Source organism: Numenius arquata, chromosome 12, assembly GCF_964106895.1.
Source record: "Numenius arquata chromosome 12, bNumArq3.hap1.1, whole genome shotgun sequence".
NCBI classification, from domain to species: domain Eukaryota; kingdom Metazoa; phylum Chordata; class Aves; order Charadriiformes; family Scolopacidae; genus Numenius; species Numenius arquata.
The window spans coordinates 34244063-34266630 of record NC_133587.1 but is presented as its reverse complement, the minus strand read 5'-3'; the positions used below and the strand labels follow the sequence as shown (position 1 = coordinate 34266630).

Genomic DNA, 22568 nt, shown 5'->3' with positions numbered 1-22568 from the left:
ATAGTTCTCAGTAGGAGTCAAGAGTCAAACAAAGTTCAATTCAAACCACATTGCAGTGATTGAAAATTTTCCCTGACTGCTGAGTAATCATTGTCTTAAGTGAAATAAATTGGTATTATCAGAAGAATTCCTGGTAGACAGGTCACAAGAGAAAGCCTCGATATAGAATGAACTTAGAGGTTACATTCCCCCACTACTGGAATGGTCCATTCAAGACAGAGTTAGTCAACTCGATCTCTGAAGGTTGCAGGAGACTTGTACATTTTTTGCTGCTCTTTGGTTAGGTAGAAAGAGGAAATTAATTTTCTCCAGCTGTTCATTTAGCACCTAAAGACTACAGAAAGTACTGAAAAAATACTAGGGGTTTTTTGGTGGGTAAATAGATATATACAAAAATCTGGATAGGAGAATATTGATCACGTTAGGGTAACTGACTACTGTTATTCCTTTTTTTAAAAATTCAGATATTAAATTAATTTTATAGAAAGCCAAAATTATGCATGGTGACATATAGTTTGTCCCTGAGGAATAGATTTTGATTTGTGAAACAAAAAGAAAGATTTATTCATATGGCTTAACTTTACTACTAAATTTTTTTGCAATCATCTGATCAGACATTGATCTTCCATGCATGTGCTCTACAATAAGTTATAACCAATTTACCTATCATAGTGGGTGCTTCAATATTTCTGATTTTTGTATATATGAGAATAAAGTAAACTGTAGAGCTTAAGATATTAAATGCTGTGCTGATAAGTATTCTATAAATAGGCTATTTCTGAGTTCTGGTAGTGTACTAAGCATTCGTAGAGTACATAAAAATACACTGTCATGCAGTTCACAATTAACATTAGACATAATTTGACAAGTGAGAATGACAGTAGAAAGTTAGAAGCACAGAAAGATGAAGGTTACTTAAGTGAAGAAACTCAAGTAGTTAGATCGGGGGGTCTTAGGTACTAGCTGTCAGTCAGGATGGTGGATGTAAAATACGAGGAAGGAAGAAAATATGGCTCTATTGACTTACTTTATGGGGTGTTACGGTAGGAGTTTGTTAGATAACTGTATGATGAAACATATTCTATAAACAGAATTTGGAATAATCAAACAAATAATAGCCATGGATTGGTGGGTGAACAGAAGTCCTAGTGTAGGACCCATATTAGCACCACAAGGTTCAGTGTGCAGAGCCCACACCTGGGGAGGTGTTAGTGTGTGGCAGGTCCCTCCCATTCACCTTGCAGCCACATGGGCCCTTCAGTAAATCAGGGAACCAGCAGAACAAGGACTGCAAAAGGCGAATTTAATAAAGTATAAAGGAATTTGTCCGCAACAGTGAGAAAACTGGGAAACCTCCACTTAGAGGTTTCTCTACTGCCTACCGCCTTCTCTGTGCATGTAAAAGCATATTTAATTCATATGATGCTTCATATTCGGAAGGTGCTCAATGCACCATACAAGTACAAACCAATTTGTGTATTCAGCTGTAACAAGTCTAGTTTAACTGTAGGTAGTCTTGAAAGAGGCAGGTCTTATGCCATATTCTGCTTATGCAGATACTTTTCTGTGTGCTGCTTAGGGCATACAGCACACTGGTTGCTCTGAGACGCATCCCATTTGCTTGCATACCTTTCTTAATGGTACAGGAAACCTGAGGACCTGAGGGTTGAGAGTTTGAGAGGGCAGTGGAGCAGTAAAGCTTTCCATATGTAGCACCAAATTCCTCTGGAAATTTAAGCCCTAAAAATATCGAAGGGCCAGTGGGTAAAGCAAAGAGTTTCTAAACAGCAGTGAATGTATGTTAGACTCATGCACATAGTTCCACTGTGCAGATACACCACTGGAAACCTGAATTGCTTCTGAAAATGGAACTGGTTCCTTAGAAACATGTATCTGTCATTGAGCAGCCTTCACCTAATCCATCACTGAACTGAAATGAAGCTCTTTGATGTGTGTATACACATGGCAGTTGAGGGAGGAAGGGGAAAAAAAAATATTTGGTAATGGGAGATTATAGGAAAATCTCTTTATATGGAGAATGTAATTTACATTATTATAGCTAGACAGAAAGCTGGCACTAACATGTGGCATTTCTTAGAGTTTCCCTATTTTTTTCTCTTCAAATGAAATATTGCAGCAACTGCAGTGCAGTGACTGTTGTCACCCTGGGAGTTGAGAGCTACATGCTAACTCAGGGTGCAAAGGATAGTCATTTCTATCACAAATGGTGCTACTGCAGGATAAAGTGTTTCTTAGCAGTGCCCCTCGCTGCTGCTAACTTTGTGTGGTTCCTAAAGTTTTGTAGTGAATTCCTGCACTGTACGCATGTCAGAATTGCTAAATAACTCACACCTGCACAGTGCAATATATTGCTACCCACTATAGCAGCTAAGCAGCATTAATAATCTGGAATATAAATCCAACCTTAACGTACTAGCTTCTAAGAAATAGATGTACCACAGAGAATAAGGCATGTGTAAGCTATGTCCTGCACCCACAAGCAAAGAGTTAGGTTGCAGCCTTGGCCTTCCACCTACCAGATCTCATTAATCTTCTACATGAGGATTGCTACTGTGAAGGTTATTACTTCACTCCTACATCCCCTAAGTAAACACATATGCCTGACCAAGCCTTTCAGTTTACCATGATTCAAAGCAGAAGGGTTGCAGATTTCTCTAAAAGTTGGTGTGACTTGGGAGTCTTCCTTGTTGAGGGTTAACCCAGGTAGGCAGCTAAGCACCGCACAGCCACTCGCTCACTTCTCCCCAGCTCCCAGTGAGACCGAGTAAAAGCAAGAAAACTTGTGGGTAAAGATAAAAATTCTTCAATAAGTGGATAAATGGAAGAGAAGAGATAGAAAACAAAATAAAACAGGTGATGCAATGGCAATCACTCACCACCCTCCATGGGTAGACTGATGCCCAGCCAGTTCCCAAGCAACAGATGGCTGACTCCGTTAAACCTCCTCCTCTCCCTTTCTGTTGCTGAGCGTGACATTATATGGTACGGTTAGTTCAGGTCATCTGCCTGGTTGTGTCTCCTCCCAACCCTTTGCATGCCCCCCAGTGTATTCATTGTGGGGGCAGACTGGGAAACAGTGAAGGCTTGATATTGTGCAAACACTGTTCAGCAAGAGCTAAAACATCACTGTGTTATGAACACTGGTTTGGTCACAAATCTAAACCATAACACCATATGAGCTGCTATGAAGACAACTCGATCCCAGCCCTATAGTAAGATAATATATCCTACAAATAGGATATCTACAGGTATAAAGATCCTGATAATCTTTTGGGGCTGGATTGAATCTTAGCAGTCTTCTTGAAAGAAATTTATTTAAGTAACGAGGTTTGCAGTGGCATATCTTAGTAGATCTGACTGTAGGAAAAGATACACAGTGGATCTTGCCATAAGCCACCATCATTGTTTTTGTTTCCCCAAAGTAGGAAATTAAAAGAGCTAATTTTCATTGTACTTGCTTCTATATCACTCTGGCTATAAAGGGACCTGAGAGTGGGTATATTTTCTTGTGTCAGAGCAATATAAATAGATTTTATGCAAATCTTATCCCCCATCTAGTACTATCTATTTTCTTGCTTTAAGTGGCTCTAGGTTAACTTCTCTTAGAAGTCTTCAAAATACAAAGTAGGAGGGTTTTTATTAAAAAATTACACATTTTCCATTGTAGATTTCAAAGAATGTGTGAGTGGTGCCTCCTAAAGAGCTAATCTTTGTTGAAAAGTGAATGAAGTAGTTGGATTGTAACTTGCTTTTTACAAAGGGTGACCAAACTTGCCATAAAAAGACATTTTGCTGGCTCATAGGCTGATTCCCTAAATTCATTACCTTTCAACATTAAGTAGAGGAACCTGGAGATCAAATTTTTCTTAAAATAAATCAATGGAGGGAATTGAAGGTAAAGTGGAGAAATTCAAGTTTGCCTGAATTGGCAAGTTAATTATATCATTTTCATTGATACTTAAGATAATATTAGTTGCTGGCATCAATAATGATACAAAGCCAGCTATCTATCTTTTCTCATGATCTGAAGGATAAGACTGTAAACCATCTATCTTAACACAGTCTCTTACAAAACTGTCTTGCCCCAGCAGGGCATGAAAAACGGTTCACATGAACTCTGAAATACTTTCAAAGAATGATAAATTCAGAACCATGTCAGAAAAAGAGGTATAGAAGGACTAGTCAGTGCAAGTGAATTTAACGTGTCCTAATAACTTTCAGTCTTTTAAAATGCTGTGTCATTAGCAAGCATACAGCAGTCCAGTGCCTAAAATGACAAAATGACAGCAGTGTTTCATAATGCAGATAATCTAATGCACATTTGGGTTTGCATTTGCAGTAGCAATGTTGGTTTATGCAAAACTGAGTAGGTGAGTTGAATTCCAGCAGAATGCACCTTCTCACGGCAGAGAAAGTAAAACATGAAAATACAGAAGGTGATTCAGACATACAGTGCAGGGTAAAATTCTGTCTCATTCCAGAGTTTGGAAGGAAGGTCAGGGAACTATTAATATTATGAAAATAATGCTTAAGTGCACTGTAAGTGTTAGAAAGACCTGGTGCTGGCCCTTTCCACAGTAGTCAGTTTTACCCAATGGTGGTAGTGTCCTGTCAGGATAAAGCTGTAGTATTGTTATGCATACTGTAGTATCTATGCAGGTTCATGACTGAACCAATATTTCAGTATCGATCGTCATGATTCTATGCATACTTTTAAACAATCAAGTAAACAGCTTCCTTGGTAGTGATGTGTGCAATTTTGATTTAAGAAGGAGGCAGTAAGTACAATCCTAAGCTGTATAGGTTGCACACTTGCTGTAGCACAAGGGCCAGCCTGTGTTTTTCAGTGTCTTCAGTGTCTGGCAGGAGGAATATAAGCAGAGGAGACACAATCAAATCCTATCAATTTTTTTTTTTTTGTGCTAATATGTAATTTTGAGTCTTGCCAAGTAAATATGTAAAAGTAGTTGCTCTGTACTCAATGTGTCTGCTCCCTCTATATGTTCAGAGTCATATACAAGTAATTCAGTAAGAAATAGCACACTTCTAGTGATTAATAATTCAAAAGCTTCATACCTCTATTAGCTACCTATTAGGACACGGATTCTGTTTTTTCTTGTGTTTGCTAAGCAATAGTCATCTGCACAATTATGTGGATCTTGCTAAAGACCATCAAAATTTGAGGATGCAGGTGTCACTGAGCCAGTTTGGTCCACACAGTTTGCATACAGGTGATGACGTCAGGCAGGAGAAGGGGAGAACTCAGCTTGGCACTCAGTGCATTTGGAGGTGTGAGGAGGAGTGAATGTTTTTGCAAGAGATATGAGCAGTTAGAAATCACTTCACGATAATACACCTGGAACCCATGCTGTTGTTTCACTGCGCTTTTGTCTTGGAGAACTGCACTAGGCAAGAGCAAGGAGGGGAGAGAGAGCACTTTTCAGGCAGCTGTTTTAAGGGCATGCAAACTGTGCGCAGCTGCTGTGTCCTGGGGTTGGGAAGGGTGGTTTGTAAGAGCATGCTAGGCATTTGCAGAGAGCCACCTTCCCTTTAGCAGCATGTTTCAGTATGCAGTGCCTCCCACTAGCCTGGATTGACTTTGAAGGGTGGGTAAAAGTCTCTGTACTAGTCTAAGATAAGGGGGAAAAACTGTGGATCCTGAACTGGTAAAAAGAAGCAGTCTGTGTTCCAGAATCTGGATTAGATTAGAACCACAAAAATCAACGACTGCTATGTTCCTCAAGCAGTAAAAAATGCTCTGAGTTTTTACTGGCTACAGTCTATTTGACTTCCTCCTAGACAGTGTCATTTTGCATAGTAAGCACATAATTTGTAGATAGTACAGGATATTATTTTTAAAATATCTTATTTTACTGAAAATATTAATGCCTTGCTAATAAAAAGACCATTAAATAAATTTTAAACTGCTCCCTAAAATGCCTTTCTTCATTGCTTTATTTTAATTTGAAACTCTTTTACATGAGAGGTTTTGACAAAGTATTATGGATACAAGAGGAAATAAACCCTGTAATTCTTGTGTAGCTGCAGTCCTCAGCCCAGACATAATTCAAAGCAACATATATAGTTGTTGTGACATGTTAGTGTTACTAATTTCCCAGAAAATATTTTCCCTAAAAAATTGTGTGATATGTGATTCAAAGTTACCATTTCAAATAATGTTGTGATATGGAGAAAATTTTTATTGGATGAATTTTGAAGTCAAGTTTAAAATAATAATATGATCCTGTTTTTCTTTGACAGAGTATCAAGAAGAAAAACACAAGTAAACAAGAGATGAGCACATACCTGCGATTCATAGTCTCTCGTATGAAGGAGCGGGTGAGTCTGAAACAGGGAAGTTTATCAAAGTGTTGGATTGCACTGTAAAGGGTGGCAGTCTGTGACTGTGCAGGGGGGAGGGCTATAGGAGGGTGTCATTTTATTTCCTTTCTCATAAGCGGTGTGTGTATTTCAACATATACTTACCATGTCTCATTGCTTGCGTCGGTATCATTCTGGCAGGAGTAGTTTAAGCCATGGACCTGTGGCTCCTTTGAAATGGACATTTTTCAGGTTTGAGACACGTGTAATCTGTCAGATTCTGGATCTTCGGTTTGGCCTTGTGTATTCCCCACCTGAAATATTCCAAACTATTGCGTTTATTTTAATCTTTTTTTGTGTGTTTTAAGCAGATTCTGAATTCAGTGACTTACACTGTCTCATGATCCTTTCAGGCTATAGATCTAAACAAGAAAGGGAAGGACAACAAACATCCAATGTATAGAAGGCTGGTGCACTCAGCTGTTGATGTTCCTACTATACAGGAGGTAGAGTGACTTGCTTTCTAACTTACACACTGTTTATGGTGTCTTTTAACACTAAAGATAAACCCTAAGGACTAAAGCACTAATCCTGTTTAATTCTGCTTATGATCAGTATTTCAGTGTTGTATCCAGCATTGGATATGGGAGCTTAAAGTTTCAAACATTTCCTCATAAGTAAGTAAAACTAGTGGTGCCTATTTTTCAGACATAGAGTATCCTCAGTTCCTTTTGTAGTAAGATTTTACTATGAGCTGTAGGTAGCTGAATTTTTTAGAGAAAGCAGCCTTTATCTAAGTCTCTGAACATGGACTTGACTGCCCGTGTTTGCATATCTGTCCCAAGGTTTTTGACCATATTCCAATTTTAGTCATTAAGGCCTTGTGTAGGTGGCAACTTTATAAACATTAAATGATTCATAAAGAACTAACGGTTTTGTTGATCACGAAAAAGCCAAGACTCACTTAAAACATCTGTTTTGCATTAATTGTTCCAAAAATAAAGTACTAGTAAATATGTTGTCCTTTTTTTCTGAACCAAAGGTCTGACCATGACTCATATAAATCAGCTGCACATGACCAAAATGAACGACATATTCATCTTTATTCATTGCTGCAATTGGATTACTATGGAGTGCTGTAGAATATATTGCCCTTTACAACCATAGATGTGAAAAGCCTTTGTTTTATTATTGTTATTGAAACACATGGATAAAGAATAGCTTCACTGGCAGTTTTGGAGACCAACAGGTTAGGCCTTCCTTTCACTCGTTCACCTCCATCTGCTTCCACAGACGGTTTTTTGGCCTTGATAACATCCTAGAAACTGATGATGTTTTGTTTGATGATGGGAATTCTCATAGGTGTTCTTGACAGAGCACAACTGAAAATGCTGCATTGCTTATCAGACAAAAGACCATACTGGGAAAACAAATTGCATGGCTCCATGTAGGCATTTGTTATGAGTTTGGAAGACTAAGACAGTCAGCTTTCATTGGAAAAACACTGACTGTCAAGGGAAGATCCCAGAAGCATAAAGGCAGTCAACATTGATTTGAAAATAGCTGGTATTTTAAGGTACAAAATCTTCACCTTAGGGAATATATTTTAATGTTAACAAGTGTTCTGGGCCACAGCTTATGATGAAGCTATTCAGATTCACCTTGTTATAACCAAGATAATTTTTTTAAAATTTAGTCAAGTTTTAAAGCATTTGTTCTACTTCTGGGCATTGCATAAAGGGACCAATGCAACTAGTGTTCAGGTATTAACAAACCACATCAAAGAGTTGTAAGTATTCCTTCTGTATGCAGGAAAGGCAGTGTCTGATCTGTGTTGCATAATGCAGATTTCCGTGAAAGCTTCTCTACATAAAACAGGTACAGCTTTTTAACAGTTTTTTCACAGTCCTATGTCTTCTTTTGTGTAGAAAGTAAATGAAGGAAAGTACAGGAGTTATGAGGAATTCAAAGCAGATGCTCAGCTGCTTCTACACAATACAGTGATTTTCTATGGAGGTAAAGTACTACATTTACTGCTTGCTTTATTTGATTTATCTTTATCTGTAAGATAAGCCCAAGTTTAGGCTCAAATTTGGTATTAGATAATCTTAAGCGTGGATGAGGTCAGTTGAGAACCCTTAAAAATCAAAGTAAGCTGCAAGACGACTTTGCAGGGTCTTTTCTGGGCCACCTATTACACAACTATTTCCATCCTCCCTAGCTAAACCTGTTAGTGGGAATTTGCACTGTTTCTTATGCAGCCTAAGTCATAAGTCAGTCTGTACTGCAGTTTTCTGCCAGTATACATATGTTGTTCAAGGGTGGAAAGAGGTCTGATCTCTGATGTGCTGTGTCAGCAGAAACACGTACTATAGATACATATTTTTCGCTCGTGGGCAATGCCTGCCATATTGCGACAGCAAATATAGCGACATTCACACTAGAAGTGTCCTGCTGATGCAGTTTGATATGGTGGAACAGTCTGATTGGAAGCAGAAAAACGCCACCACCATGTCCAGAAGCTATAGCCAGGTCCTGTAACAAGGTTCTCCAGAGCCATCGTTTCAGGAAGGATGTGGTTCTCCCCTGCGGACACGGCCCACAGCAGGGACACTGGGAGGAGGGTGGGACCAGTCAATTTACAGCTTCAGGAGATCCATGCTGTTGTTGGTAAGGAGAGATGTGAATGTGCTAATAGAGAAATACACAGGTGTAAAGGGAAACACATAGTGATAAATAGTCTGCAAAACATTACTCTGAGCAGAAATACTTACATGATTGTACCATGCTTCTGTCAAGTGGTGATAGCAGAACACAGTGTTTTAGGACAATTGCAGTGTGTCACTAAGTAGCAGAGAAAGAAACTGGATCCATATTAGAGGCAACCCTGTCTCCCTGCTGCTGCTCCACAGATGTGTACTTGTATTGTTCAGTTCAAAAGCTTGCAACAGTATTTTTGCATATAAATATGAAAGAGAAAACAAATAGAGAACTGATTGTTAGAAAATTTTAAATGGAAGGGTTATCCAAGTGACTAAATTATGTTATGTATTCTCAAGCAAGACAATTGTAGCATGAAAAGCATAGCAATGACAGCTGCAAATCTTTGTTCATACCATTTATTTTTCATTTTATAGCGGACAGTGAACAAGCTGATATCGCAAGGATGCTTTACAAAGACACATGTCATGAAGTAAGTAGTACCAAATAACCAAGATGTAGACAAGATACTTGATTTTCATTTCAGAATCTAAGAAAATTATTCTTTGTATTGCAAAAAATTAAAAGGGTGTGAAGTTGGTTATAAATTTTCCACTAACTTTCTAGCAACTGATTCAGAATTCCTTATTTTTTATTTTTTTTTGCAAATAGACTATCATTTGGAAATATTCAAATTTTAGTTTTGAAAATAATCTAGGAATGCATAATTGGACTAGAAATTATTGTATTTGCTAATATAAATGGAGTCTGAGGTGAGATTCCTACCAAATTCTGTAATTGGCATTGAAACATTTCTCAACATTCAGAGGAGACCAAAAAATAAAGCTAGGGGAGCTGTCACACTTCCTCCATTTTTACAGTTGAATTACTTCTTTCAGAATGTACTTTAACTATTTGATTAATTTAAAGAACGATTTTTTGCATTTTATCTATAATAAATCATTAAGAATTGAATTAGTCTTCTCCTTCTGCCTTGTTTTTCCAAAACATGAATAATGTTTCTGCAGCTTGCCTTTTATCCACTCTCAGCTCACCTAAGTTTCACACCTCTAGTTTGCACAGGCAGAAGTAACTCCAGCAAATTAGCAAGCAAGGCTGAAAAATGTTACTGTTCTAAGAGAGAAAGATACTACTGGAGTCACATAAATAGGATTTTTTGGGCTTATTTACCTTTTTTTTTTTTTTTTTCCCAGCTGGATGAACTGCAGCTTTGCAAGAACTGTTTCTATTTGTCAAACGCACGACCTGACAATTGGTTCTGCTATCCTTGCGTATGTTGCTCACAAAGATTTTATGTTTGCTTTTCTGTATAAAATCCTGCAGTTTTGGTGTCATTAATGCCTTGAATATTACGTTTCAGTAGGCTTGTTTCAAAAGCATGGTTAAGACCCTGTAAGCCTAGATATTTTACACAAGTGAAATGTTGATTGAAGTTCAAAGCTCTAACAATATAGGTTATAAAACTTGGTTATCAACCAGTTAACAACAGTCTCACAAGAAAATAAGGAGCTTACAGAAATAAAATTCTGCTCCTGGATAAAGCTATAAAGGCAAGTTTAATTTTTGGGCTGCTTAAGATCTCTCTTTTCAATAGGCAGTTACACCCTTTTCAGACTTTGTATTTGTTTAGCTTTGATCCAAGCAATACATCTAACAAGGAAATATGTATTGTAAGAAGATAAAATGAAAATAGCACTAGACATAAACAGCAACCATATTCTTAAGATACTAGCGTAGTATTACAGAAAAATATTTGTGGGAGAAATCAAAATAATATTTCATATCCAATAATAAATACAACATTTTTTCCAGATACCTAATCATGAGTTGGTTTGGGCCAAAATGAAAGGCTTTGGGTTTTGGCCAGCCAAAGTCATGCAGAAAGAGGACAATCAAGTTGATGTTCGCTTTTTTGGCCATCACCACCAAAGGTAATTTATTAATTCCATGTGCTGCTTTTTACAAACAAAACTTAAAAAGAATTTATCTCATCTATTATGTTGTAAATCCTGGCTCAGCTAGTAGCCAACATTAGAAAGACTGAGTACTTTGCCATAATTGTTTCAGAAAATTTAAAGCTTAGTCTAACACATCTGAAGTTGCCAAATGGCTCAGAGATACCCTTTCCACAGTTGCCATAGGGATTTTACTTAATGCCATTTTAATTAAAGAGAGCAAGTGAACTTCAGCTGTTTCTTCAAATCAGTAGCAGCCTGCTAATCCAGACCAAGGTGAAAATTGGACAGAAATGTAATCTTACTACCAGCAGCGTTGACTCTGTGCAATTTTCTCTTCTGAGGAGGCATATTGCAATTTTGTGTTTTAGTAACATAATAAACATCACAAATGTTTCTGTCTCGCTGCTAGAACATTGGTGAAGCTCCTGCTGTGAGCCCGTTTGCAATTTCCGAGAACAACTCTTTACATTGGAAACTTCACTCTTAGAGATCAGCTTTTACTTCCATCTCCAGTGGCTGGGGAGGGTTATAGTAGTGTTACTACAATGGATGTACTGATTTTTTTTGCTGTTTGATTTATATGCCTATAATGTGAGGAGAGGAGACATTTGCAAAGTAATTCATGGTTGTTGGGAAGGTGGTATATTTTGGTGCATCCCAAAAGGGCCTAGACAATTCAGTAACAGTGTTTTACGAGGCTGTTTATTTAAATTGCTTTTTGTGTAACTTGCACAGTACATAACATGTTTTCATTTGTTATATGAACCAAGATTTTCTAATAGGCATAAAATGGATAAAGGATCTTTATTTGTGTCACAATCACAGAACAATTTACCTTGAATCTGTTTGCAAATGCAGCTTATCTCATTAGTACTTTTGGCATTAAGTCCACACAGCTTCAAACTATTTTAAAAAGTAACATGACACTTGTGGGATGAGATGCTTGCAACTTCTTAAACGTGTGCTGATAGAATAGGTAAAATACATTTTATTGGAGTGCCAGTGCTTAGTTACTGTGCTGGACTTGGACAAAAGGCCACATTCCTGGTTGGTATAAATTAGCATTGTTTCCTTGACTTTGCGGAAATGAAATTCATATTGCAAGAATTGAGAATCTCATCACAGACATTTAATTTGTTACAGTATTTACTCTGTTATGTAGATGTGTATGACAGTGACTATTTTTCTTTAATGTCCAATGCTACTTGGTATAACCTTTCAAAATGTCAAGAGGTGCCCATCTCACTCTATGAGGACTCTGAAAATATTTAAGAGGACAAAGTACCTTTGGAACCAAATTACTGGCATGAATTCAGTCCAAAAGAACATGACAGTTCCCACATGAGTTCAGTCCTGATAGACAGGGGCCCAAACTACAAAATATCTCTGTTCAAGGTGATAATTTGGTCATTCCTTGATGCTTTTAGCAAAGAGATGAGGGGCTAACTTGGCTAACTTAGCATATGAACCCTCAGTAAAGATGTTTCTGTGTCTGACTTGAGGCATTTAGCAAGAGAGCAGGTAGGAGAAGTGTGTGCTGTTGGTGCTGGGGGAGGTTTGTGGCTCGCCAAAAATGAGACTTTCAGCCACAGCACCCATAGCTAACAAGTGCTTAGAATAACACAAATGTCTAACGGTATGCAGTCCATGTTTATTCAAATGTGTTGAATATACAAAAATTCTGACTAAAAAGGAATTGTCAGTGATTGGCCACTGTGAAAAACTGCTTTTGAAGTCAGTTTCTCAGGTCAAGATCCTTTACCTGTATTTAAGATTTCTGAATCTGCATGTACTGTGTATTCTAAAGGGCCTGGATCCCCTCTGAAAACATTCAAGATATCACAGTTAACATCCATCGGCTGCATGTGAAGCGCAGTATGGGGTGGAAGAAGGCCTGTGATGAGCTGGAACTGCACCAGCGTTTTCTTCGTGAGGGAAGATTCTGGAAATCAAAGAATGAGGATAAAGGGGAAGAGGAGGCAGAGTCGAGTATCTCTTCTACCAGCAATGAGCAGGTGAGTGCTGCCACAATGTTAGTGATCAGGGCAATTTATTAAAGGATACAAAGATGACGTATTTTTGATTAATCTACTGTTAAAATAACCTTGTGCTCTGTCTGCAGTTTTGTGGTGACAAGAGGGTTCAAATGCTTATTTTCCCTATGTTTTGTGACTCAGTAATAACAAGAATATAGAGTTTTCCTCTTTCCTCAGTTTCTTGGATGACCTCTGGAAGTTTTAAAGTGTTTGTCACCTACAGCACCTTGATGAGACAGACCAAGATTCTAAAGTTAAATAGGAATGTTCAAGTTAAATGTCACGGATATCAGATAGACTGCAACACTGCCTTCTTGGACTCCCATCAAGGGACAGCCCTGTAGCTGTTCAGCCTTTTCACAGCTGGAGTATGTTCACTTTGGACTATATTCTGGGTTACGGATCCCTGAGTAACACCAATCATGACATTTTCAGCGAGTTCAACTAAAGTTAGGTGCAAACGTTGCACTTGAGGACCATGTGACCAGCAACTGATTAAAGTAATTAAAAATAATTCTGCAAAACAATAAAAACTGTATTACTTTTAACAAAGGTGAAAAGCACAAAGGGCCAAGATACAAAACTTTGCATTGCCATATGGAAATTCCCTTATCACAGCTGAACCTTGCTAGTCATTCATTGTCCAAGAGGGTGTTATATATTCACTATTACTAACTTGGCAGTAAGATTTTCATAGCTTGCAGTGTACTTCTCTGTATTTTTGGCAGTGTTTTCCCTGGCAACATCTTCTTTCCTCATTTAAAACCACTATCCTCTCTATAAGTCTATATTATAAAAAGTCAGTGTGTTTTGACCCTCTTCCTTTGCCCTTTTGTCAAACAGGTCTGTCATCCAATTTGTAGCTAAAAAACTTAAAGCTTATAAAACTGGATGTTGATTTAAGGGGATGCTCCTTATCAAAGTGATTTTAGGGTTTTTTAGTCTAGTTTGCTTAGCTAACCCTCTGTAGCCCCTTTATTTAATGTCGTGTATGCAGTCATGCAATGATGTGTGATGAAACAGGAAAACGGTCACAAATAATAGTTAGGAAAGATAACAGTGACATTTTCCCAGTTTTTCAGAAGTGTCTATTTGCATATTTTGTGTTCCACCCCAGATGTTCATCCTTCACTTGGTTAATGCTTATACCTGTTTCTCTGGTTTCCCAGATACAGGAACATAAGAGTAGTGTAAAACTCGGTGCTGTGCAATAGCCTGCAGTATCCTGTCACTGACACTAGATAGTCCTGGATGCTTCAAAGGCAGGAGTAAGAACTTTTCTGTAAGCCACTGTAAGATAATATAACATTCACTTAGATGTCACCCTTGTTTCTATTGCTGGAGGTTGGCTTTTATTCTAAAGCACAAAATTTTGTACCCCTCCAAGCATACAGTTATAATCAATTATCACAACTGTGGATAATCTTGCCATCTTTACATATATATATTCTCTTTATAGCTATTGCTGTTTTCTGGCTTCCATCGAGATCTGCTGCCTAATTATGGGTCACTGATACCAGAATATTCCAGAAAACAAGTGTTTTAACTCATGTGTGAAGTGAATAAAAGAATGGTTAAGTGTATCTTAGCAAATCCATATTGAACATTAGAACTTGTTCATGAAGTTTGTTCCTTCATGCAATCATAGTCATCAGTGATAATGTGGAAAGGTTATTGCGTGCACTTCTCATTTAAGAACAGTATTCAACTTTCATTTGCTAAATTAAATAATTGAAAATAATCACAAATAAAAGGTACATCAGTCATATTACAGTGAATGCTACTTACATGAACTGTTTTTTGGAATGATTCAATATGCTTTTCTTAATGTTCACAGCTGAAGGTTACTCAGGAACCAAGAGCAAAGAAAGGACGACGTAACCAGAGTATGGAACTCAAGAAAGAAGTAAGTGACCTCGATTACCATGTTTGTAGAGATAGCAAAGTACAAAAAGCCTGAAATTTTAATAGACACTCCTTCAATTTCTGTCACCTTTTACTGATTTTACAGTATTAATCTTGAAATTTCCATCCCAATAGCTTGGTCCTCCTTGCTAACAAACGTAATTGTACCTCCCATGTGCAAGCCATTGGTGTCATCATGGTAATATTCTGTATCATGAATAAATTAACAGTCAGCTTACAACATATGTTTTTTAATGGCGAATTCAGGCTAGTTAGTAAGTCTATAAACAACAGAAATTATAAAGGATTTTGTATGGTCAAGAATATTAAGTTTATAAAATGTAATATTGACCTTGTCGAAGCTGTGGAACTTCCTTCCTTGTTTATCTGACTTGCACACTGAATCACCGTGTAACCAAGGGACTGTATTATTGTGCTTGTACACAAGGGGGCAGTTACTGAGGCAGCCATAAATCTCGTATTTCCTAACTTTTGACTGCTTTTTCCTGGCCTTGTTTCAGCTGCATGCTGAACACTAAGAAAAAGTTGCACATATGCACAGTTCTCGGAAGAGGACTCAGGACTCCGTTACAGAGGAGGGTTCAGGAAGTTTAGCAGCGGAGTTCTGTGGGATGGCCCTGGTGCCTGAAACACAGACATTATAGCTGGGTACCTGCCTCCCCGTTGTGTCTGATACCACAGGGTAAGGCACCTTCATGGTGTCACCTTCAGTGACACACAGTTTGCTCTTCCTGGGGCACAAACTATATCTGAGTGCAAGACAGGGAGACTACAGTTTAGGATGTCTCATCATTTTTATTGTGTTTTCTGTCAAGCAAATGCTGTCATATGTCTTAACATTTATGTCTTAACATTTGCCTTCTTAGCTCTGCTCGTATTTGATCAGTGATCCAAAAGTCATCACAGTGACCTATTAGGGAGTAATTGGTTGCAAAAAGGAATACACAGTCAGCCTTTTGATTGGTGTGAGCAGTGCCCCATCACACAGACAAGCACCAAGTCCAGTCCTGACCAAGTCTGGTGTTACAAGGACTGTGTGCTTTGTCTGTACACTCTTAAATGAACTTTAAAAAATCTAAGTCCAAACAAGCAAACAAACAAGTAAGGTTCGTCCATTTCTTCAGACACTTCAAATATCAAGAAGAGTTTGCAGGGGTATTATTTCTATCTGTCCGAAAGAGCAGGAACAATTGGTGTTACAGTGTAACAACATAGGCAGCTAAATTCAGTACAGTACACTACAGTAGCTATGATTTCTTTCTTGATAATTGTGTAATTACAGAAAACTTCTGTGGTCATCCAAGTCTAGTTCTATATTATTGGAAGCAAGACTTAGACACTCATTAGTCTTTCATCTTCAAAGCACCTTTGAAGTACTAATCAATCTTTGCAGCAGTTCTGTGAAATCAGTGGAATATTACAGACTCCAGTGGAGCCTGTTGTGCCAGAGTACATCCAGAGTTTGCCAAAATAATTCAGGCACATTGGCCACAGTCTCTTCAGGGAGAATGGTAGGGAGAAAAATCTATAGCAACCCTTTAGTAATCCCAAGGGATATGCAGTGATTCAGCATAGCCTCTGATGTTGGTGGTACTTTTTGGGAAGCAAGGCTGGTGAGCATGTCACACTGATGCCATACCTGTACTTCCTTCTGGAGTCAGAAAAGCCTGACCAAAGAGGCTACCACTGTCATGCTGGCTTTCCTCAGGGATCCAATGTACCTTTAGTACTAAAGGTCTTCAACGGACACCTTTCACAATAATTACGCTGGCATTAGTCATATAACATTTTTTTTTCTCCAGGGAGAACTGAAAGCTAACCTGTTCTATTTTGATATATGGTTTTTACAAGTTTGTTCTTTCTCTGTAGGAGCCAGAACCTGAAACTGAAGCAGTAAGTTCAAGCCAGGAAATTCCCACAATGCCTCAGCCCATTGAAAAAGTTTCAGTCTCAACTCAGACCAAGAAGTTAAGTGCCTCTTCTCCAAAAATGCTGCATCGGAGCACCCAGACCAGTAATGATGGAGTGTGTCAGAACATGTGCCATGACAAATACACCAAAATCTTTAATGATTTCAAGGACAGGATGAAAGCTGATCACAAAAGAGAAACTGAGAGAGTTGTGCGAGAGGCAGTGGAAAAGGTAACACTTGCCGAACACCACCTACACTCTGGTTTGAGGAGTGGAGAAGTGTAGATTTTTTTCACATTCTTTTCTACTTTTGTAACATCCACTCTTAAGAAAATGAATGAAAACCCTTTTCCAAAGGGACCACATAAAAATAGTCTTCATTATTGCTTTTTAGACCATTTCTCTACCAAAAGACCTTAGTTTAAACAGAAAACTCCTGCTTTTTTTGATTCTTGTCCAGTGGAATCAGTTTGTGATCCAAAAATGAAACTAATTGTTCATTCATGAGTATCCATTTCCAAAGCCTTTGTCTCTATTGTCAAGTGTGGTAGTAAACAATGGTGGTGTTTAAATGCTATTCCTAAATAACTCCTCTTTTCTCAACCTTCTGAGCTAAACATTAAATAGATTCACTGAAATTTTTTTTTAATTTTCTGATCTAATGAAAATCTGTTTAAAGTTCAATATCTGAGCCTGAGCTTGTCACCTTTGGCTAGAGAGAGCAGGACAATTTAGAGGATGGTTTGTCTGACGTCTCTTAAGTACCTGTCGTAAGACAAGATGAATTTCCTTCTGGATGAAGTACTATGAAAGAACCCAGAGAGTTAAGGTGTTAATCCTGTAAGATTAAGACACTAAACTTTTAGATAACTGAGCAAGGGCAAAGGAATACCACTGACAATGAATACTAAAATGTACCTTTTACTGAACTCAGCGATGTTCTATTTTGTATTTTCCATTGTGCCCTTGCTGCAGATTTATATGTGGTTGTAATTTGGATGAGACAAAATCTTAGTCTATGATAAATTCGTAAATTTGTAAACTGATCGTTGACAAAATATACATGGAACCCATTTAGCTGTTTTTGTAGATGCCTAGTAGAATAGAAATATGGTAGCATTTTTATTTTGAATGTTTCTTATGGGATGGAAGTTTTGTTATAACTCTAAAGGAGAGAACTTTTTGTTTTCTAAATAGGAGAAATCTTTAATTATGTGACCTCCAATCACATCAGTAATAGAGGTTTAAAGAAGATACTTTTATTCCACTAGCTGTCCATTGACTTGCTCTGCTGACTTTCTTATGGCAGCTGCGTACAGAGATGGAAGAAGAGAAAAGGCAGGCTGTAAATAAAGCTGTGGCCAACGCACAAGGAGAGATGGACAGAAAGTGTAAGCAGGTAAAGGAGAAGTGCAAAGAAGAATTTTTAGAAGAAATTAAGAAGCTAGCAGGCCAGCATAAGCAACTGATTTCCCAGACCAAGAAAAAGCAGTGGGTAAGTGTCAAAAAATTTATTACAGGAGAATAAGTGGAAATGCATACTGCAGGGCAATGGAGGGTGATTTCTTCCTTACTTTTAACTGCTCTGCTCTTTCACTGGTCTTTCAGCCTCAAGGTTTTCTCCTTCAAATGACTGCTTTCAAATTTTCTTAACCCCCAAATTTCAACTCGAAGTTATGATTACTTTCCTTTTTAATTAAGTAGTGTTAACAGCACCATCTTCTTGAGTTCCATCAGATGTTAGTATCAAAAGACTTTTTTCTAAATGCATTTTTACTCTATATAAGACACGTTTTGCATTATGTTCACACTCCTTTGATCTCAAGGCCCCAGAGAGTACAGTATCTGGCTGCATCAGTTTGGATTCCCTTGCTAATAATGCTGGTAGTGATATCCTTTTGGCCTTTTCCTCTCCTAGTTTTTTCTGCAGCTCTTTTATGTTCTTTTGTATTTAAGACGTGACTTTCTGAAATGTATTTCCCTCCCTTGTTCAGTCCTTAAGCCCAAATCTGCAGCATTGCCTTCAAAAACCGTGTTTGTATGCCCTTTAGAAAAGTGAAAACAGGCATCTAACATACCAGTCTGTTACATGTTGCAAACTTTTCCCTATTTTTGTTTGTTTTGTTTGTTTTCATTTTTCGTTGCGTCTCCTGTTTTCTTTTCAAGCCAGAAGTGTGTTTTCCCACATGGCTGTTACAGCATCGATTCAAACATTGCAATAATACCATGCTGGTAGCCCATAACAGAGTGGGGGTTATGCTGAGGAGCGGTGAGCCTGGCACACACACAGACTTTGCTATTTCTTTGTTAATTTTCATACAAAAAGGAAATGAAAGCCATTGTTCAGGAAATCACACTGCACTGTAATAGCTGTCTGTAAAATACGGGAGGGCGGGTACAAGATTTTCTACTCGCCTCCTTTTGAGCTTTGATTTTGCCGGATGCAGCTGAGCGGGTGGCTTGCCACAAGATGGCACGCTGATCTGAGGCAGCGAGGGACAGCCGTCATCCCACTGCCACTGCCGCCCGGGGACAGCCAGCCCTGGCTCGTCCCACAGCCCCCGTTTGTCTTCCACTATAAAGGGCTGTTTGTTTATGTTCAGCCTCATTAGTCCTTGTTCTTACAGATGAAATGATGGTCCCTGCAGAGAAAACTCCGCTCTGCAGAAGAGTGAAATAAATACTAAGGCGAGAGAATCAGTTGCCGACTATCACAGTTACGAGTTGGTTTTTTCGAAAGAGAAGAATTACTTCAAATGCCAGAGCTCCTGTCGAGTCTTCATTTCTGTTGCTCGCAGAGATTTTACTGTGGGTGTTATGACACCGCAGTGCTTGGGTCTCTGTCAGTTGGAAAATTCCTCCTTGTCTACCTGTCTCTGCAGACCAGAGGAGTTATTTAGGTCTCCGACTTGATCAAGTTACAGTGTTTAATGAGTCACCAACTGCGGGTGTCTGCATGCACACTTTTGCCTGTGGCACTTGAGAGGGAAATTGAATTGCCTTTGCCCACTATAGAACTACGTCAAATTAGCTCTCTTCTGTCAGAAGTTAAGAGGGCACATGTGATCTGTTGCCACCATTCAGCTGATACGCAGTAACTCAATCACAGTAACTTGATTGTGAGCCTGGACTCTTAGCTATAGCTGCTTTTTGGTTTTTTTTGAAGGCAGAATTTATGAAAGAGACTCCTGAGACTTACTTTCATCTGCTCCAATGTGGCTTTACTGTATCCTTTAGCCTAATCAGAGAGTGCCCCGCTACCACATCTTATGATCATGTGCATAAAGCCTCTTTCTGAGCAAGACAAATAAAGATATAAAGAGCATTTGACAGTCTTGCCTATTTCTGTGGCCCCAGAACTATCTGTCAATCACCGCCTTAAATGAAGGCATTGTAGAGGCAACTGGTTTGCATGTGGCAGGAAGGGAGGGTGAGGATAAACACCTTTGCATTCAGGCTGATGGATCTGCCTGCCAGCACACAGCCTCAGGCAGCTGGACTTGGTCCAATTACACAACTCCCCAGTGATTTTTCCTTCGGTGGTACTAATGACAGTCCCTGGTGTGTAGTACCGCTCTTGTATGCTGCCATTATAATAATGATACCTCCTTACCAAAATCTCATGTAATTAACACACATACTAAATGAGGTTTGGTGGCTTTGCTTTTAATTAGAAGCAGAGACCTCTGGTTTTACGTAATGCGGGTGTCTCAGCTTGGGAATACAGCTGCTATTATTCACGCTATATTTGTCTTTTTTCTCGTACCTAAAAAAAAAAAAAATCCAGTCAGGATGAAGGGATTGTTTTGCTGGTGGTGTCCAGGCACACGAGAAGATGCACTCCCAGCCCTCAGGAGCCTAACACATAGTTAAAGAACGAAATTTTTCTGTTGCTCTAACTGGTCACAGTCCCCTTGGTTTAACCCAATTTCATTTTTATACCTCCAGAAAAATTGGATTTAATACAGGTACCTCAAGCAAATAGCAAACAAAAGGAAAAAATGTAAAGGCAGGAATAACGATCATGAGATGATGCAATTTGATGGCCTCCAGAACACAGGCTAGAGTGCCGGTCTTAATAATGTTTCTTTTTTTTTATTTTTCCTAGTTCTTTTGTTTGCATATAACCCTCATTTAAATTGGTGCATAGTTCATTTTTATAGTTAATTTTTAACTTCTGTCTCTTTCAGTTATATTTACATGTATATTTATTCTAACTTGTAATAGATTGTTTTCAAGTGAATGAGCATTGTCTGTAACATGTACTGTCTGAAACAAAAGCACAAGTGATTGATAACGCTTAGAAAGAGGAAAATACAAAGGAAAGAGGAGGCCTGAGGCCAGCTGGCATTTTGCCTTCTCTGCCACATGTGCTGGTACCAACTTAGATGACACTATTTTCCTTTTGTAAGTGGAGATTTACATCCCACACTTATGGCCGGCATATGTAAAGGGAAGTGCAGGACCCACAGATCAGTTGTCCTCTCCTGTCTTAGCTTTTTTTGATCTCTCCAAGCGAGCAGATGTGGAGCTGGTCTCTGGGCTGAGGCCCACGCAGTATGTAATGGAGAGACACAGCTGTTCCTGCACCTTTCCAGCGGATGATCCTAATGGTTCCCACAGGCCTGTGGGCAGCCAGCAACATGAAAAACCAGGAAAACTGCTCTCGAGAGGACACTTGTTTGCAGACATTTCTACAAATAAACTTCCCTGGAGCTAAGTTATAAAAGGAAAATGGAGAGGTTCCCTTCTCATGCAGCTAGGGCAGTCCCTTTACTGCTGATGTAAATAAATAGCTATCGGTTTAGCCAATGCAAATGTTGGCTTTCTTGGATCTGTCTTTTAGAGCGTGTAGGGTTGTTGTGGTTTTGTTTTGTTTTAAGGCAGTTGGGTTTGTTTTCTTTGTAATTCTCTGTTTTATTATCAATGCTGTAGCTAGACAGGACATTGTGTAATTGTGTGTCGTTCTATGGTTTGATAGCAGCCTGCACAGACTGCGCGATATCCCTCCCTCTGTTCCCCATCATGCGATAGGCATTTCAGACTGAATTCATAAAGGTACTCTCTGATTTTGAGCAGACCAAATTCAGAAAGACAAATCTGAGAATATTAGGACCTGGCTTTCAAGGGCACTGAATATAAGCGGCTCCTTTAGCAGCTACGCCACCCAGCTTTACAAGATTTTGTTAGAATGAGAGTTAGTGTTTTTGCAGCACTCCCTCAAGTGGTATAGAACCACGTGGTGATAGGACACATCACCCGTCTGGCAGCATATCTCCTTGTTAACCACCAGTGATGTCGACCAGCATGTTGATTCCCTTTTTTTAGTTCCTCAGAGGACACAGGGTTATTTTCCAGGTAGCCCTTCCAGCTACCAGGAAACTGGGGGCATTCTGTGTGTCCTGGGGCAGAAATCCTCTGTGCTGCAGCACTCCCCAGAACCGGGTGTTTCTGCAGAAATCACGGGCTGTGCAGCGTCTCTTCTTTCAGGAGTTTTGTGCCATCCTGGCAGGCATGACAAGGGGCAGGAGCCCAGGTAGCCATCCAGCGTACGCCAGGCCTTCTCTGGTTTCTGGAAGACTTGAAGGAAAAGGCTCTGTCTTGCTCTTCTCAGTGGCACCAATGCAGCACGAGGTTTTGTTTTCACAAGGTTTTGTTTTCACGAGGTGGCAGC

General features: G+C 38.9%; 1 protein-coding gene across 3 annotated transcripts in view; it reads left to right on the top strand.

Annotated features, from left to right (window-relative positions):
- Positions 1-22568, top strand: part of ZMYND11 (zinc finger MYND-type containing 11) — a 108450-nt gene that overhangs the window by 82861 nt on the left and 3021 nt on the right. For all 3 annotated transcript variants that reach the window (XM_074157487.1, XM_074157486.1, XM_074157484.1), the window contains 10 exons: positions 6283-6360; positions 6756-6848; positions 8271-8358; positions 9480-9535; positions 10257-10334; positions 10876-10994; positions 12829-13036; positions 14895-14963; positions 16853-17125; positions 18204-18389. In XM_074157487.1, coding sequence (XP_074013588.1) covers positions 6283-6360; positions 6756-6848; positions 8271-8358; positions 9480-9535; positions 10257-10334; positions 10876-10994; positions 12829-13036; positions 14895-14963; positions 16853-17125; positions 18204-18389 — 1248 coding nt within the window. The remainder of the gene's footprint in view (positions 1-6282; positions 6361-6755; positions 6849-8270; positions 8359-9479; positions 9536-10256; positions 10335-10875; positions 10995-12828; positions 13037-14894; positions 14964-16852; positions 17126-18203; positions 18390-22568) is intronic.